The sequence below is a fragment of the Tigriopus californicus genome, chromosome 8 (genome assembly GCF_007210705.1).
Source record: "Tigriopus californicus strain San Diego chromosome 8, Tcal_SD_v2.1, whole genome shotgun sequence".
Taxonomy (NCBI): domain Eukaryota; kingdom Metazoa; phylum Arthropoda; class Copepoda; order Harpacticoida; family Harpacticidae; genus Tigriopus; species Tigriopus californicus.
In genome coordinates this window covers 10,335,582-10,353,045 of record NC_081447.1, presented here as the reverse complement: position 1 = coordinate 10,353,045, position 17,464 = coordinate 10,335,582, and the positions used below count along the sequence as shown (strand labels likewise).

Below are 17,464 nucleotides of genomic sequence, written 5' to 3'. Positions count from 1 at the left end.
GCGTCCACCACACACAACTTAGGGTTCGCTTCATCGCCAATTCACCGTCCAAGTCAAAACTGCTCGACTTTGACTTGGTTTCTGCTGTACGGCCAAGGCGGATAAAAGGAAAAACAGCACGAGATGCGAGGAGTAACATTACAATATTTAGAGCAGGAAATGACATTTCTTTGAGAGGAGAGAATTCGTCACATTTGTTAAAGCCAATTCTAGGGCGATGATGCAAGTCGTCTCTCTGAAAACGTGTCAGCACTCGACGAAAATGTGTTCCTCACTGTCTTGAATTCATTCCCTTTCAGATCTCAGACGAGACCCTTGAAAAAATACTCGTTCGATTTCTTAGTTTGCCGCATCCTTCATCATCATGGCCGTGAACGTGTACAACACCTCGGTGACCACGGATAACTTGTCCAGACACGACATGCTGGCTTGGGTGAACCAGTCCCTGGATGCCCGATTCAATAAAATTGAGGAGATGTGCACTGGAGCCGCTTACTGTCAATTCATGGACATGCTTTTCCCCAGTTCCATCCAGATTAAGAAGGTCAAGTTCAGGACGAACTTGGAGCACGAATATATTCACAATTTCAAGATCCTTCAAGCTGGGTTCAAGCGAATGAATGTGGATAAAGTGAGTGAAAAGTTACAATTTTACTTTCAGCCATTTTGATCTATTTCAGTTATTCATTATACTTAAGGATTGTACTAGCGAAGACTACCACCTAAAATCCTCTGGGTCGGATAATTCTCCATCCCGGTAAAAAGATTTGACAACAGTTTAGAAATCAAGCTCTCCACTTCTGGGGACGTTTAGGCAAGCTCTGGCAGGTTCGTTTGTTTGCTGGTACCATTGTCAGTGATGCAAGTTTGGGGTCTCAAACACGTTTTTAAGAGGCTGACCCTTCTTTCACATTGCTATATGAGGAGAGGTCAGCTTCGTTAAAACCAGTTTGAAACGCCAATTTTGCATCACTGGCATTGGCAGGCAAGTTTGTGTGCTGGTACCAGCGCTTGCCTATATGTCCGAATAGTTTCTTCTGATTATGGTATGTTTGACAATTACATTAAGGGCCCCATATGTCAGGAATATTCTTACCATGGAATGTCCTTGTTGCGGTAGTACCCTATTACGTACTTTCCAATGGTCAACAATTGTACACGAAAAGTTCAAAGCAGGTGGGCGTGATGATTCCAGATAATTCCCGTCGACAAGCTGATAAAGGGTCGCTTTCAAGACAATTTCGAGTTCATTCAGTGGTTTAAGAAGTTCTTTGACGCCAATTGGGACGGAAGTGAATACGATGCCTTCGAGGTCCGAGGCGGGATTGAGCTAGGTCGGGATTCAAATGGTCCGGCCCGCAGTAGTGGGATGCCTCGTGCCACACCTCGAAATCCGGGCGGAAGGCCCAATGGTAAACATGTTCGTTCCTAGTTGACTCTACATGAGATTCATTTGTCGCTTGTTCGTCCCGATTTTTGGTCGTAAAGAGATACCCTTACACTCTTACATTTAAGAAATGGTTATGAACACATTCCTGTTTTAGTTTTACGTCAAGCTCCCATGAACATGGTGGAGTGCATCTTCTATATTTTACACAGATTCAAATTTTGTCAGTACGATTGGGTTACATCATTGTTGCAAACAAATTTCTGTCCTTGAGTTGGGCACGTGCATGTTTTCTTGATTTCTCGATTGTGTCTCCTGCACTTGTTACCCCCATTCATTATAGATCGTCCCTGTCGACAAGTTGGTTAAAGGGCGCTTCCAGGACAACTTTGAATTCATCCAATGGTTCAAAAAGTTTTTTGATGCCAATTGGGATGGGGCCGAATACGATGCCAGTGCCATGCGTGGAGGCGAAGAGCTGGGCATGGGTGGAGCACGGTCTTCCGGAATTGCCCGAGCTGCTCCCCGCAATGGAGCCCCACCCCCTCGAGCCGCTCCCATTGCCAGAAATGGAACCAGCGGAATGGCCGGCCGGGCAACTGCCAGTAGTCGTCCCCCAGCGGGTAATATTGATAATGGGACACAAACACAATAGCCGGCTTTGTACTATGTTTTGCATGTGATGACTCTGTTGTTGGATGACGTGTGATACCGTTCTAGTTCATATCCTCGCCAAAGCCGTGCTTATGTCAACAACCTCTTTTTGATCTATTTCCAGCATCGCGTGCTCCTGCGGGTGGTGTGAGTAGAGCAGCGGGTGGTTCACGAGTAGCAAGCGTCAACAGTCCTGAACTCATGGCCCAGATTGAAGACTTGAACGCCCAACTCATGGAAAGCAAGTTGACGATCGAGGGTCTTGAGAAAGAACGAGATTTCTATTTTGGCAAATTACGTGACATCGAGGTCATTGGCCAGGAGTACGAAACTGTTGGTGGCGAAATGATTGCCCGGATTCTAGGAGTGCTCTACGCCACTGAGGTAAGCGATAAAGGGACCCAATCAACAATCATTCTTAACTGATCCAGCTCTTCTAACCGTGTACTTGAGATGCTTCTTCAACTTGTTTTTAGGATGGCTTTGCTGTTCCGGAAGATGAGGAAGCCCCACCTCCTCCTGAGGAGGAGATCTACTAACTTTGTCCATTCGTCGTAACGCCAAAAATATGAACTTTGCTTTTCGTTAGAAAGAGCGAACCGAAAAGTGTCCAGATTGAACTGCCTCAACCACAAAGAGATCAGTCCGACGAACAGCATGAATCATTATATTGCCAACCCCAACGCGCTTCAGAAGAAATAATAAGATTTAATCCTTCGCCCACCACTTGCGAAATTTCGAAAGTATTCGCGCTAATTCTTACCGGCGATGCTCCTCTTTCGCAACATCTACCAATTTTATGCCTCTTTAAACGCTCAGGGCCTGAACCAACAACCACCCGTGGACTACACATAGACTCGACCCGCGGGTCGTATCATCCCGGGTCAATCGTTCAGGCGTCTGAAACAACTCACCGGTTTTTTTTCCTTTAACTCAGGCCGGACGAAGAGTTCTCGATGATAAACTATGATGCATTTTTTGGACACATTATCCAGAATAAAAAGAGTCTATTTCTCTTACATAACATCGAGCGGGAATTGGTCAGGACTTCAATCCCAGGATGCGTTTCAAGGCTAGTAAATTGGGCGCGGCGATCTCGCGCGCTTGAGCCGCGCCGTGATCCAAGACTTGCTGAATGTGCTTCGGATGCTGGAGCAAATGGGCTTTTCGTTCCTGAATGGGTTGGAGGTGATCATTCAAGGCCTGGGCCACGATCAATTTATATTGACCCGTGTCTTGACCTTGGACCCGTTGACAAATGTCCGTGGGTGATAAACCGGTCAGGGCCCCATGAATCGTGACCAGATTCGACACGCCGGGTCGGTTTTCGGGGTCGTAACTCACTTCGGATATACTGTCCGTGACAGCCTTCCGACATTTGGTCAACACTTGGTCGGGCGTATCGTCCAAAAAGATGCAACTTTTGGGATTGACATCGGATTTGGACATTTTCTTGGTGGGTTGGCGCAGGCTCTTCAAGCGGGCGGCGGGTCCAGCCAAGACCAAAGGCTGGGGTTCGGGCCAAAACGGTCCCAAACGATGATGCCAACTCTTGGTGATCTGGGCGGTGATGTGCAAATTTTGGAGGTTATCCTCACCCACGGGCACGTGGGTGGTTCGGTACAAGAGGACATCCGCACTTTGCAAGACCGGATAAGCGAATAGGCCCAAGGGCACTTCGGTTAAATGGGCGGATTTCTCGCGAAATTGCGTCAATCGGCTTAATCGAGGCATATTACAGAAACAGCTCAAGAGCCAAGCCAATTCAGCGTGGGCTGACACATCGGATTGTTGGAAAAGTATGCATCGCTCGGCATCCAAGCCGCAAGCTAAAAGCGAAGCGGTCATGTCGAGAATGTGTCGTCGGAGGCGGGCGGGATCTTGGGGCAGGGTGAGGGCGTGCAGGTCGACCACGCTGAAGAGACGGTCCTGGGGCGTGGCGAAGTGCTGGCCGGCCAAGTGGCCGGTTTGGACCACCTGGACCCACCGCTGAACCGCGCCCAGGTAATTGCCCAGGTGGAGTGCGCCGGTGGGCTGAATGCCCGAAAACAGCCGGGGTACGGCTGTCTGGATAATTTGAGACGCCATCTACCGCTTCAATGCCCTGTCTTGATTCAACGGGTGGCCGAGAGCGCCGCTCAGGTCGATCCGTCCCGTGGTCCGTCCCCACCCAGCAGTCGGACCTCTCCACTCTCACGTCGATGGAAGTCAGCTTGAGCTTCTCTGTGTTTGGACGTGTGTTTACCGTGTTTACTTATTTGTTGGGGTCTGGCTCAGCTGATGAAGTCTAGGCCAGACCACATGTCAACATGATCAGGGTGAGGGTGGGCTGGTCACAGGGCCCTTAGTCTATGGGGAAGGCTCGGTCAAGCCCGGGCAGAACCTGTCGGCAATGAATGACATCCGGATGAGTGTATCTGCCCCGAGCCTGGTCTTATTGGCCTGTCACAACATTTGACTTCATTCTGAAGGCCTGACCCTGTCAGCCTGATCCTCTTTTGTTTTCCTAGGCTTTGTCACCCTGAGCAGTGCCATGTGCGCTCCTGTCCCACCTCGCTCGGTTGATTGAATAATACCTAGCTTCATTGACCACTTCATTAAACTAAGAGATAGGTCCGTGTTTTCTGGGCTGAGCCCTGGGACGGCTGGATCGCGGGATCGCGTTATTCGCCTCGGGATCATGGCCGATGATGATAAAAGTCTGTCCCAAACCCGTGACTTGTTGAGCCGATTGGATGCGTCCGTTTTACGGGACTGTTGCCCGCCGCTCGTTGCGCTCGACTCGGTCGAGGCCCGGCTCATTGGCCGTCTGCTACACGCCTTCATCGCCGCCACCCGCGACGATCCCGGTGCTGGCCCCGCCTCCGCCTCCGCCTCGTCCTGGATTGGCTCCTACCCGGCATTGGGGGCCTTGCATGATCGGATCTGGGAGAAATTAAACACGGGCCATTGGTCCGCCGTGGCGTTGACCTGGCGGCAATTCTACGCTTTAGTCTCGTTGCTGAAGCTCAAATATCTCTTGGCTTTAACCACCCGTTGTGCGGCCGATGAGCGTTGGGCCGTGTGGCCGGATTTGATCAAGATCTGCGACATGGGTTCACTCATGGGTTACCCATTGGCCGACCATCTCTTGAATCGCCTAGCCGCTCAACTTGCCCGCATGTTGTGGCATGGGCCACCCGCGTCAAAGCGGGCGCTACACACCAACTTCACGCCCTTGGCCAGTCGAAAAATTCGGGCCCAAGGTCGGGCTCAGGCTCTTCCCGTCAAACAGGACCTTTCAATCCTGACCTTTGTCAGTCAATACCGAATTCCGGCTCGATCAGTCCTCTTGGTGGGAGCCATGGCCGATTGGCCGGCTATGACACCCGGACCTCATCAATGGACCCTGGCGTATCTCCGTCGGGTGGCCGGCTATCGGACCGTGCCCGTCGAATTAGGGTCCAAGTACACCGACCCCGATTGGACCCAGACCTTGATGACGGTCAATCAATTTCTGGATGAGTATGTACTCACGCCTAAACCGCCCCAGCCACGAGGCTATTTGGCTCAACATCCATTGTTGGAACAGATTCCGGAACTTAGCGCGGACATTCTCATTCCGGATTATTGTTATACCGGTGAGAATGAGGACGCCGATGGAGTGGACATCAATGTATGGTTTGGACCGCGCGATACGATATCGCCCCTCCACACGGATCCCAAGCATAATATGTTGTGTCAAGTGATGGGCCGAAAATACATCCGTATTTACCACGCCGACCAAACCCCTCGTCTATATCCTCATGCCGATTTTTTACTGTCCAACACTAGTCGGATTGACCTGGAGCGGCCTGATTTTGATTCATTTCCGTTATTCAAAGAAGCGGAAGGTTTTGAATGCGTCCTGGAACCGGGTGACATGGTGTACATTCCACCTGGGTGTTGGCACTTTGTCCAATCTCTCTCCACGCCGAGTTTATCTCTCAGCTTTTGGTTCAATTAGAGCCCAACCCGAATAAGAGTTATGACGCCTCTTCGTAAAGAGAGTTGATTATGATAAAAGTGAACTTCCCGACCTGGTCATCAGATAAGGAAACCCGCTTGACAGGTTGGCGTGAGCAGAGGCAGAATTCGATGCCTACCGTCATTGACCAATGTACTCGAGATCAATTCAGACATGTGGGCTAGACCATTGAAAATTATTCCTCAAAGCACCCAGCGAATGATCTGGGCTGGATACCATGTCAGTCGGGGATCTGATCATTTGAGCATTGCCGCCCAAACCAATGGGTTCGAGCATAAATTCACTTTCGAGTGGCTTCGTGATCATTGTCGGTAAGTCAGCATGTAAAGGGATCGAGTGTACTCGTCTGAAACTGACTTTTGGAGGGTTATTTTCACAGAGATCCGTCAGTTTATGATAGTGACACCCACCAACGTTCCATAAGTATTCTTGACATCAACCCTGATGTCCATCCATTCAAGTTTCAAGTGATCCAAGGCGCTGATGACGTTTTAAGCATTACCTGTAAGAATAGATATTCGCCTTTCCATCAATACATAATTCGTTTCTTGACAAGTGACGCTCAAACCCGTTTTTATGGAAATGAATCGTTTGTGCGTAGGGAATGATGGTCATGTCTCAACATACGATTTGAAATGGTTGATCCGACAATCTGGTCAGGAAAATCGCAAACAGGCGTTCAAGAGTCCAATCCAACGAACTCCATGGAACATTCCAACCTTACCCCAATCTTCCCAAACCAACACGGACTTCCAAGAGTTCATGGACTCGGCCAAAGGTGTCGAGAAGGTGATTCGAAGCATCCGTGAGCACGGATTTGCCATGGTTGATGGAGTAGAACCCACTACAAAAGCCACCAAACTCACGGTCGAGCGAATGGTACCTGTTTCTCAAACCATTTACGGCGAAATGTTTGAATTGCGGAACGAAGAGAAAGAGGATGTTTCCGATTCGTCCTACTCAAACGTTGCTTTGGGGGCCCATACCGACACAACTTACTACAACGAGGCCTTTGGGTTGCAAATTTTCCATTGTCTTCAGCCGGCAGCTCGAGGTGGAGCCAATATCCTGGTGGATGGTTTCAAGATTGCTGAGCTTTTGAAAAAGGCCAACCCGGATGCGTATCAGTTCTTTCGAAAGACCCCTTTGGAAGCCGAGTATATTCATTCCCGTTCCGAGCCCCAGGAACATTACTACAACGTGGATTACGTGTTCAAGCATCATCCCATCTCGGACGAGTTGGAGCAATTCCGATTCAATGTCTACGATCGAGCTCCTCACAAGATGGGCCTGTCCGAGCAAAGGCTCTTCTATCGATACTACCGGGAGCTGGCCGCCCTCATTGTAGATGAGACCAATGTGATGAGAGTGCAACTCCATCCGGGAACGGTCCTCTTCATCGACAATTGGCGTGTTATGCATGGTCGGACCGGATTTCAAGGCCAGCGAATCATGAGTGGATGTTACGTGAACCGCTCGGATTTTATTAGCAGGGCCAAAGTTTTCGATCTGGCTTGAGTAGAGAGAACGAGTACTCTTTTCATATATGACTTGTCACAGCAATTTATTGTCGGAAGAGGATCATGATGATGAGGGGGTGGGGGGGTTATCGAAAGAAACGAGGTTCGATGTCGTTGTACTTAGTTGTTCCAACTGTACTTTAGGTTGGAGTTTGTATTTGGTTGCTCAGCGCCGCTCTTGGCAAATGTTATTTTCTTCAATTTGCGCATTGCCTTTCTGCGACTTTTGGCTTGGATAAAAAAAAGCAGTTCAACATTATTTTCCCTTTCTCAGTCTCGAAGAAAGCCATCCATTCCCGAGCATAAATTAAAAAAATAATGATGAGAGCAAGAAGCGAATTGGTTAGTGTTCTTGTATTAACCACCTTTCTCCAATAAAAATCTGGGATTCCCAATTTCCAGGTTCCGTTGCTACTTTTTTTCCATGTCTCACTGTTTCACTTTTCGGCAAATGAGCTGAAAGTACCCTGATCATTAAAAAGTACATATCACAGATTTCACAGAGTAATTGACTAAAATAAAATGAAGAAGGCTGATCACGTCTTCATACTGCGTTAGTAGAATCAGGTGACTTGCTCGGTTACATTTAATTGCACAGTTATGGCTATTCGCAAGTGAACCTGATGTGTTCAAAGTGTTCAAGGTTTGTGATAAACATGTTTTGTAATTTGTGATCCCTTGAATTCACATTTCAGAGAGAGCATGGCCCAGTCTCTTCGAATAACCTAGGTTATGATATTTGGGAACGAGTAGAAAGTGAAGATTGAAAATGGAGAGAGGAATGGCTACAACTGAGATGCATTTTTGTGCTCTGAAACAGGGATTGAGTGGGGAGAGAATATCGGTGGTATGTTCTTAAACGCAGTTCAAAATGCAAGAGAAAACGAGTGGTGAAAAATAGACTGGGTTTCGTCAACTTTGGCGCGTCGAGAGACATCTCTTTTATCCATCCTAAAAGTGAAAGGCTTATTAGGGTTGATGTGATGTGAAGGAGGAGGAGGAGGAGGAGAGTGGGAGGGTACACTTAGGATGCTCAGCATGTGTCATGCCCACGTTATTGCTGGCAAAATTTCGATGACGACACCTCAATGTTGAGAGGCCTCGCGCTCTCGTGCGCTGTGATACTCCTGGAAACAGGGTACAATGCACAGATTCACTCCACATTCTACGCACTGATATTTGGTTTTCCTCCTCAGGATCCGACCATTCCCGTCTGTACTATTCCAGCAATGGTTGCAGCCTAACGCAGGCCCATCGCGACCCTTGGGCACATGGCTGAACTCGACGGGATTGGACGAGGTCAAATTGGTAGTGGTCGACAGGGAAAGTGATGAGATCATCCCTCCCCCACTCACATTGGGAAGACCCATGGGCATGTTTGGTTGGGGCGACGAGAAATGGTGATGGCTACTGCCCACCATTGAGTAAGGATCGTGAATGCTGTGGGAAGGACCAAGCATGCCCCCTCCCCCTCCCGAACTACTCCCATTCCCAGGTGAACCGTAATTGATCGAGATCGACTCGTAAGATGTGGAGATCGGATTCGTCACCGGGATTAAGGACATTCCGCCATGATAGCTTCCAGAATGGATATCATGGGGTAAATGTCCCACATGCGGTCCACCTCCCCCGCCGTAGGTAAGCTCCTCCGTGGAGGAAGATCGATGTTTAGGTAGGGGATTCCGCCGCGATTCGCTCAACTCGGGAGGGCACAGGAGCTTCATGTTGGGTGCGGGCATTCTGGGCGGGGATTGATCCATACTCTCTGGCACATCCGAGGTCACCCGGACCGCTGGTAGCTTGTGCAGACTGGGGGATGGCACATGAGGCATGGCCGACGAATCGGCGTAGGGAGACACTGAATGAAACGAAGGCTTGGGAGGACTCAACAGAAACTCGTTCGACTTTTGTTTCACGAGGGCGGAAGAAGAGTTGGGAACGGGCGAGGGGCCCAAAACCGTCGAAGATAAAGGGGAGGTAGGCGAAAGGTGGAGAGAGGGCTCAGGTTTCACATCCAGAGGCGAACAATGAGTGCCATGCGATAAGCCCATCAATGGACTATTGGGAGATGACTTGGCCGTAGGAGCCGGGATAGGCCCCGAGTCATTCTCTTGGCTAGTGTCTGTAGTCAGATCGATGCCTTTCTCGGTACAGTCTTGACGTTTCAATAGGAACCGACTCCGCTTGGAGGCTGAATGGGCAATCGGCGAGGTGGCCTCGCCCGCCGATTGGGCTCGGGCCAAAGTCCGACCCGAAGAAGGCACGGTCAGTCCCAAGGTAAGACCCGTGGATTGTGCATTGGATGCGGTTGCGGCGGAACTAGAGCCTGGCTCTTCTTGGCTCTGGTTAATGCTGTGACTTTGGCCACTCGATCCCGATGATTCCAATGGCTAGAATGGGAACAACTATCATCATAAGTTGCGAATTCCTCGACCAAATCACAAGTTAACCACAAAATCGGGCAACCAAAGGTTTTCCCCCTCTTACCCGGAAGCTCTGATCCCGCGAGTAATCGCTAACCGAACTCTTGTTCGATCCCCCGGATCTAGACGAGCGAGCCGAGAATATTTCTCGTTTCTTCTTGGCATGATTCCCAACCGCCAAATTAGCGTCGGGATCCGTGGAAGAAGAGCTCTGTCGATTGGGGGAAAGTTGAATCGCCGGGGATGAGGCTCCGGGTCGTTGAGCCGGATGAATGGGAGAGCGATCGTCCTCCAAGGAATTGCCTCGATCTAGGAGAGATAAGAGGAAGGAAACGTGTGACCCAATGTATCAACAAGAATTACAGTTGTCAATTAAAGCTTTCAAAAAAGAGAGATCAGGTTCAGAGAGGTCTGAAAAGCACTGCAATCGTTTCATTTGAGACATTTCATTATATGTATTTGAACCACGGCCGTTTCACATTCGAATAACGAACGAGGCTATCGGACCATTTTGAAATCAGAAAGCATCTACATAACAAATAGGTACTTATATGCTAAATGATAGAGTTATCATGAAACCATTTCCTAATCATTTCTGTGGTAGCAATTGATAGACAGTTCATACGTTCTCGTGGAACCTCCCGAAGTGACGTTTCCAAGAGGGGGCATTTCAATGCCTCCAAGCCCCTCATTGATGATGCTCTTGACAAAATAATTACAGCTAGTGACATTTTGGATCTAGGGAACCTTCAAGTATTTTGGGTCACACCTCTTTACGAAGAACTTAATCCTACTGACCTCATTTCAAAGAAATAAGCTGACGAACGACAATTGGGGGTTCTCATGACAGACGACAGCTTTTAAGTTTCATCATACGAAATATCGCTAGGAAGGACTCTGCTACGTGGTTGTATTAGGGTAGCAAGCCAATCAAGCAAATATACCTATGGAGTACTCTCAACCTTCCTAAAGGTCTCAATTTATTCCAACTTACCGCTGCTACTTCCACATCCGGAGGATCGGCGAAATTTCTTTCGAAAATGCCTTGGCGGACTCGCCGGTGGAGTGGGCTGTTTTCGAATCAAGGTACTCATTGAGGATTCAAAGGACATCTGACGCGCTGAATCCGTGGAGGCTTGACGCGGAGAAAGGCTGCTGGTTCTGCCATGAAAAGAAAACAAACCTACTATTAATACAACATCATCTTTCCTTTCTTGAAACTTAATTAGACAAGTCCGGTCATGCTTGACTTTTTGTTCCGCAGAAGTGGGAATGAATTGAGGCCACGGGAAAATAAACTTCCAACTGATGAAGCACTCGCTGGCTCTCTTTTGGTTGGTTAGATGAATAAATGAATAAGTGTACGTTCACATAAATTATGAGATCATTATTGGAAGAAGACAAATGGCATACAATTCACGGCCAGGCATCATTCTGCACGTTCTCGGCATGGAGATATTCACGTTTGTCTCTGAAGAGTCCCGCAGGTACTTGAGCCAGCATTATCAAGAGGCGAGCTCCAGCAAGTTTGAGACCGGTTAGTTTTTCCTCTCAGTAGTTATAAAACCACTTAGCTCCTAATCGAATAGTGAATTTAGTTTTGTTTTAGATGCACTCTGCCTGCATCACTTGCTTCTAATGGTTAAGATAAATGCCTCACTCATTCACCATGCCTCCTCAAATGAATTTATCGCCATCAGTAGATGGAAAGGTTGTCATTTTATGGCCATGGAGGGAACTTTTGAGTGGGAGATATGACCAAATCATTTGGTTCCATCCAGGCTTTACCATCATATTGAACAAATAGAAGCCAAGTCGCTCGCTCTCCGTTGTTCAAGACTCAAGTGAGCTGAGAGGAGACAGCTAATCCCGAGGGTCGAGGTTGTCCATATATAAATTAATTTGATAACACAGCAAATCAGATTATTGCTGACTAAGGGTCTTTCACTCACTCCCTTTCTGTTTATAACTTCTCCTCAATTAATATATTCGTCTACCCTACGTACTTGTCCAGATATACGGGCAACGATTCGGTGGAATATTGCCTCGAATTGACCGAATGCTGCGAAGGTACCGACAACAAACGCCGAGAGGAGCCTCCAATGATTTTGTTGGCCTCATCCGTGAACTTCTCGCCTATACCTTGGATCTTCAAGGTATCCGCAGTCTACAACGTGAATGGGTAGAAGGTCAATACGGAAGTATGCACCGAAAAATTTAGGATTGCTCGTCGTACCTTAATGAAGCCTGAGATCTTATCCGAGGACACTTCAACCGATCCTTGGTACATGAATTGAACGATTGTCTTCAAGTCTTCAAATTGGACATCCTTCAAGATCACAATTGGATGTTGATTGGGATTGACCAGAAACAGGCTCTGAAAGGAGAAAGAATGTTCAGTGTATGTAACAAAATCTACCTTTTTGTCCAAATATTGGGAAAAAGGAAGGAAGTGTTGTCAGGAGAGCTTACTTTGCAGCAAACAAGATTATTTTCAAGATAGTTCTTGCTCTCGACTCTCCTTCATTTATGAAGCGATTGACATGAAAAAATTCCGAACTTGACCCCTTCGCAAACAAAGCTCGAGAAGATCCTGAATGCTTTTGTTCGGATTGGGAGAGAGAGGAAAAGCGATGCATACATTCACTTCCTTCTTGATTCATTGAACTACTACTATATATTTGTACGAGTACAAAGTTTGAACGAGTATTCAAGACGGAAGGAAATTGGAGAGCGCGATTTTGTTCCAAACAGCTGATAATCGCTTAATGTTGATGCTCTTCAATCAACGTAGTATTTAGAGTGGTGGCAAAGATCATCCATTGAGACAACACCTTGATTCTTAGAATCATCTTCATTTCCCCACGCATTCATTGTAAACTTTGAAGATTGTATACACTTTGAAATCTCATGTGGGAGCCTTCCAAAAAAAATTGTACAAATATCATTGCTCAATCGTTCGGGTAAAATTGACTGACTGATCTTAACATCTTGCATAGTTCAGGTCAATGAGCTAAGGAACTATTCAATTGCTTTTCAATTGCTTGGAATTATAGGAGGCAAGTCTCCAAGGGTTCCTGCTTGTATATGTACTATGCACTACCTGTGCGTGTCTAGTATACGCATTCAACGAAATAACACACGAACCTATATCCGAGATCGAAAACGTATTCTCGAGCATTTCGATTACTTCAAATGGGATCAGTCGCTTCCCAACACAAGCTGAAGAGATTACTGCGGGATTAAACGTTTTCAAAATGTAGCCAAAAACCTGAGCCAACTTTTGATTTGAAGCAGCCAAGAGAACCTCATCCCAATCCGACTTAATATCTAAAGAGGAGCCTAAAGAGCGCTCAATCACCAGCTTTTGTGATAATCAATACTCGATTACCTTTACCTATCAAGAATAATGGTTTTCAGTGAGATTGGTCTCTCGGTCATTAGAATTATACGATATGCAGCGATATGATCAGGGTAATGACCGGGTTCAAATATTCGAAATGGGTGGTTTCAAGGCCGAAAACATTGGACCGACCGACCGACTGTTCTTCCGATATTGATTTTACACTAACGATGGTATAAATGACGGATCGGTCGACTCAAGAATTGTACATCAAATAAGGTTCAACAACATTAGCTTCTTTCTTCTTTTATCTACAACCATTTGAGCCTTACCCTAAAGTAATCCGAGCAAGCTGAGAGCACCATCTTGTGGGCTTCAATGTGTTTTCCCTCAGCTGCCAAGGTCACATCCACCAAGGAGGTCGAGTTGAATAGATTCGAAAACATGGCCACTAACTGGTTAGGATGGTCATTCCATTGTAGATTGTACATTGGACCCGCCGCGCCCGCTGAGGGGCCACTATGAGCACTTGAGGTCATCCCACCACGGCTCAACTAGGGTCACTCACGGCTGGGTGCACAGCACTGGGAGCTCTCAATTTCTCACCTGGTGAGTCACTGACGATCCCAACGAGCAGAAGCAGAACAAAAAAGGTGTCCAGACACTCTCACGAGTCACTGTTCTGGCGAGAATCTGTTGGTGTGAACAGTTGAGACCCAATGAATCATCATCATCGTGATCATCATCATCAGTAGCACTGCATCACTTCACTCTAGACTAGGGCCCCTGTATTTGTGCGTATTCCTGGAACAAGTGGATCGTAGGAAAATCAGTCAAGAAATCTCGAGGAGCATGACACTGAGACGCACTGAAGCACCACTAAACGAGAGTTATAGAGTCCCATTTTGGCTGGTGTTGGTGGTGTACTGCCTCCTCTTTCTCCCCTGCTTCATCGTCACCATCATCATTCTCATCTGGCTCTCTCTTCTTCTTGTTCTTGTTCCCTCCCAGTTCCTCTCTTGCTCCTCACGTTCTAACGCTGTGTCCTCGAGGTCTAGAGATCTCTGGTTCCACGGTTCCAACTCCCGTATGTAAGAGGTATTGTGGGTCTGGGATTCTTCGTGATTTGGAGAGAGGTGCTGTTGAGCGAGCTCTGCAACAAGAATAGACGTCGTTCTGCAATAGTAGTATAATAGTAGGTAGCACGGAGGTACGCACATGGATTTTGTATGTGTGTGTCCGTCTGTTCCTTGTGTATAGTTTACTAGTAGGGCTTGCATCGTTTCCTCACAACTTATTCGCCTCTTCAGCTGCAGGAGGAAAGCGAGGGGGGAGGGGGAGGGGGGCATGAAGCAGGCCTTGAAGAGAGGAACTAACTTGAAGGCCAGAAGAAGATAGCAAGCGTATGGGGACTCTCACTTCGACATAACTCATATTTTTATAATTCAGCCTAATGCCGTTGTTCACGTACATGTACACATTTTGTTCTCGCCACACTTTTCAAGCCTGCTTACGCCATTTGCTCTAGAATTTTCAAAACCAAGGCTTCCCTGCTTTTATTCCTGTGATACTCCAAGTCTGTCAATCCAGGCACTTTGGTAATCCAATTGATTAGACGCGGTTCTGTACGTAGTGTATAAAAGTATTTTGGCCTTCCATCACAATCAACGAGCAAGGACACGCGTGAAGATCGCTTGCCTCCGACTAGTTTCTGGCCTAGGTACGTAAGTCCTTTGAAGTGAGTGGCAATCAAAGGTTGGATCTGAATGGAAGCGCTAGAGGGAGGAGACTTGGCAAGGCCAAGGGCGGATTCATCCTGGTATCCTGACCTCACACAGGTTGAACACTTACAACCGGTACCAAAGTGCCAAATATGTACCACACACATATACATACACAAACACACACATTAACACACATTGTGCATGCAAAAGGTTTAGACATCATTAAAATGTTATTCTAATGGTTCCAATTGTTGTCAAATCAAATATGTCAAATCAAGGCAAAGCAGTGTTCTAGACGTGGTATGGGTGAGCTTTTTTAGCCTCATAACTTCGCAATATATTCTCAGTAGAGAACGATTTCAATCATGAAAACAAAGACTAACGAATGTCAATGAATGACATAAAAAACTACAGAAATGTTGTACTTTGGTACACACACCCAATATGGAAATAATATGCGTCTTTCTGTTAAAGGTCACTTTCATGAGGCCCGAGTTAAAATTGAAATGGGAGGAGTTCCCTTGAGAAATAGAATTTCCAATGAATTTGGAGCCGAGACAGTTTACAAAAGTGAACACCCTGATAATAAGTTTAGTTTTAATCATAGACCAGTATCGCTGTGCTAACTTTTTTTACCTTTCTAGTCTGTTTTATTTAGTTCAGTCCTAATCTGCTAAGAGCTTGATATTGTAATACTAAAACATGGGCAGCTTTTTCTCGATTACTATCAACGATGAAATGTTGCCTATCCTCAATCATCAAACCCTTTAAAATGTTGCAACACGCTCCCTTCTTTTGTTTACTGTTTTTACTTTAGGTGGATAGACTGCTCTTGGTTATTTTGCACCCACAACGTGCCTATTATTGTCATGCCTCATCCATGTGTCAAGTTATCCACGACTTGTGGGACGCCATAGGCCTTCCCTCTTAGCAAGTCTCATGCATGCCCTTCAATGGAACTTCCAGCCAAGGTTGCAGCCTTCGCTCGCTAGTAGCCTTGACCGTACTCGCTCGCTCGATTGGGTAGGTAGACTGGGAGTTATCCCGGAGGCAAGAGAAAGCCCCATGTTCCGAGGCAAGGAGGAACTCCAGAGACTTTCACTCTTTGGTGTTTATATATAGTATATATAAATACATTTGATAATCATAGAGAAAGCCTCTGTCACTTTCCAGGCTAAAGGAAATGGTGGAACAAACCCAAACTCTGCAATTCACAACGGTCTTGAGACTGAGGGCCGACCAATGGGTTCCACATGACGAGCAGGTAGACAAGCTCAACATGGGCCAAAGGTTTAAGACCTGTTTGTACTTCTCGTTGTTCCAACTCGTCCTTTAGCCTCAAAGGAGCAATGACTGTTCTCACTACAAGCTGAGCAACAACAACATTTCAGCCGAAAAGAGGGTTGAGTCTGGAGCATTCCTGGAACATATCCTTAAACACGCACTCTTGATGGAGTGCAAAATATGAAAGACACAAATCCCACTGGTTTGCACTTTTACCCCGCTTGGTATCAGGACTTTGATTTATGCTAGGAAGGGAGCCAGGACTGGGCTAGTATAGTGTCTCCGGTTTGATTATACATCATGGTCCAATGGTATGGTACAACCAAGAAACAACAGCCTTGCTTTCACCCCTGTGCTATGAATTGCATACACGCTCGCTTTCTCTTTGATTTTACTTTGGGAAGAATTGCCTCACGGCCCATGTGTACATGCAAGGCTCTCTGAAGAAAGCAGTACAAGCCTGGTCCTAAGGGATGGACTTACCCGAAAAAGAAAGAAAAAAAAACTGCCAATGTTCCACACTAATGGACAAAGGCTCTTTGGAAAGTTTTCCTCCCGCCGTTCCACGCACTGGTCTCCGTTTATGTTTGGTTCTTTAGCTTTTTGAAACGGCACTGGATGCACTATGTAAGAGGTGATCAAAGTGAACTCTGTTGGCCAGTCACCAGTCACCAGTTTCCAACGTACTACCACAGACACTATTACCACTTCTACTTGAACACACACTACGAACGATTATTCGATCATTCAGCATCCTCTATGCATGTATATGCATCATCCTCATGTACGAGTTATCAATTCTTACCAGCCAGTGCTACTCACGTTATGAGACTAAAGCGCAAGGATAATCGCACTTGGACTCTCCAAGATGACGTAGATCACAGCACAAGCAATCACTCACAAACACATTCATACGCACACAAGATTGATGCCCATTAGCTAGGTGGTAATACTAACGTCCACATGCACCTTTGTACGGATATGGACAAGGAACGCATGTCGCCGGACAACCTCTTCGTTTCATTTCGCAAGTCAGCCAGCTGCCAGCTAGTCCTCGTTGTGCTCATCGTCGTCGTCAGTGTTTTTGAGCATCTCGCAAGGAATGACGTCATGCCCATTATCA

The 17,464-nt window shown here is 46.9% G+C and overlaps 5 protein-coding genes across 13 annotated transcripts in view; 3 read left to right on the top strand and 2 right to left on the bottom strand.

Moving 5' to 3' along the window:
* The window catches only part of LOC131885444 (microtubule-associated protein RP/EB family member 1-like), a 5,665-nt gene extending 2,600 nt beyond the window's left edge, over positions 1 to 3,065 (top strand). For 2 of the 3 annotated variants that reach the window (XM_059233493.1, XM_059233494.1), the window contains exons 2-5: positions 300 to 631; positions 1,731 to 2,010; positions 2,166 to 2,425; positions 2,518 to 3,065. In XM_059233493.1, the coding sequence (XP_059089476.1) occupies positions 365 to 631; positions 1,731 to 2,010; positions 2,166 to 2,425; positions 2,518 to 2,580 (870 nt within the window). In that variant the 5' untranslated portion in view covers positions 300 to 364 and the 3' untranslated portion in view covers positions 2,581 to 3,065. Of the gene's footprint in view, positions 1 to 299; positions 632 to 1,195; positions 1,413 to 1,730; positions 2,011 to 2,165; positions 2,426 to 2,517 lie in introns of all 3 variants that reach the window. The other variant, XM_059233496.1, reaches the window with a different exon arrangement.
* LOC131885441 (tryptophan--tRNA ligase, mitochondrial-like) lies at positions 3,029 to 4,302 on the bottom strand. Its single transcript, XM_059233489.1, has one exon. It carries the CDS (start codon positions 4,127 to 4,129, stop codon positions 3,083 to 3,085), a length of 1,047 nt encoding a protein of 348 aa, XP_059089472.1. The 5' UTR covers positions 4,130 to 4,302; the 3' UTR covers positions 3,029 to 3,082.
* Positions 4,303 to 4,583: 281 nt separating this feature from the next.
* LOC131885437 (bifunctional peptidase and arginyl-hydroxylase JMJD5-like) lies at positions 4,584 to 6,026 on the top strand. Its single transcript, XM_059233484.1, has one exon. It carries the CDS (start codon positions 4,722 to 4,724, stop codon positions 6,024 to 6,026), a length of 1,305 nt encoding a protein of 434 aa, XP_059089467.1. The 5' UTR covers positions 4,584 to 4,721.
* Positions 6,027 to 6,200: 174 nt separating this feature from the next.
* Positions 6,201 to 7,970, top strand: LOC131885438 (trimethyllysine dioxygenase, mitochondrial-like). Its single transcript, XM_059233485.1, has 3 exons — positions 6,201 to 6,358; positions 6,427 to 6,551; positions 6,649 to 7,970. The coding sequence occupies exons 1-3, from the start codon at positions 6,201 to 6,203 to the stop codon at positions 7,563 to 7,565; spliced, it is 1,200 nt and encodes a 399-aa protein (XP_059089468.1). The 3' UTR covers positions 7,566 to 7,970.
* Positions 7,971 to 8,349: 379 nt separating this feature from the next.
* On the bottom strand, positions 8,350 to 17,335 carry LOC131885430 (protein bric-a-brac 2-like). 7 transcript variants are annotated; one of them, XM_059233471.1, is made up of 8 exons: positions 17,164 to 17,335; positions 14,552 to 14,691; positions 13,666 to 14,486; positions 12,227 to 12,367; positions 11,997 to 12,157; positions 10,985 to 11,151; positions 10,055 to 10,299; positions 8,350 to 9,957 (listed from the first exon to the last, which is right to left on the bottom strand). In XM_059233471.1, exons 3-8 carry the CDS (start codon positions 13,870 to 13,872, stop codon positions 8,653 to 8,655), a joined length of 2,226 nt encoding a protein of 741 aa, XP_059089454.1. In that variant the 5' UTR covers positions 13,873 to 14,486; positions 14,552 to 14,691; positions 17,164 to 17,335; the 3' UTR covers positions 8,350 to 8,652. The 7 variants fall into 7 exon arrangements, with proteins under 7 accessions (XP_059089454.1, XP_059089453.1, XP_059089452.1 ...); XM_059233470.1 differs by lacking the exon at positions 17,164 to 17,335 and adding an exon at positions 16,825 to 17,035; XM_059233469.1 differs by lacking the exon at positions 14,552 to 14,691 and having other exon boundaries at positions 17,164 to 17,317.
* Between the last annotated feature and the right edge of the window lie 129 nt (positions 17,336 to 17,464).

Excerpts from the sequence above, each read along its gene's own strand:
- LOC131885438 (XM_059233485.1), top strand. The coding sequence starts at position 6,201 with ATGTGGGCTAGACCATTGAAAATTATTCCTCAAAGCACCCAGCGAATG. Across the intron at positions 6,359-6,426 it reads TGGCTTCGTGATCATTGTCG|AGATCCGTCAGTTTATGATA; the intron begins GTAAGTCAGCAT and ends TTATTTTCACAG. Across the intron at positions 6,552-6,648 it reads TGACGTTTTAAGCATTACCT|GGAATGATGGTCATGTCTCA; the intron begins GTAAGAATAGAT and ends GTTTGTGCGTAG.
- LOC131885437 (XM_059233484.1), top strand. The coding sequence starts at position 4,722 with ATGGCCGATGATGATAAAAGTCTGTCCCAAACCCGTGACTTGTTGAGC.
- LOC131885430 (XM_059233471.1), bottom strand. The coding sequence starts at position 13,872 with ATGACCTCAAGTGCTCATAGTGGCCCCTCAGCGGGCGCGGCGGGTCCA. Across the intron at positions 12,368-13,665 it reads CTTGCTCGGATTACTTTAGG|AGCCTGTTTCTGGTCAATCC; the intron begins GTAAGGCTCAAA and ends TTCTCCTTTCAG. Across the intron at positions 12,158-12,226 it reads AGATCTCAGGCTTCATTAAG|ACTGCGGATACCTTGAAGAT; the intron begins GTACGACGAGCA and ends TTCACGTTGTAG.
- LOC131885441 (XM_059233489.1), bottom strand. The coding sequence starts at position 4,129 with ATGGCGTCTCAAATTATCCAGACAGCCGTACCCCGGCTGTTTTCGGGC.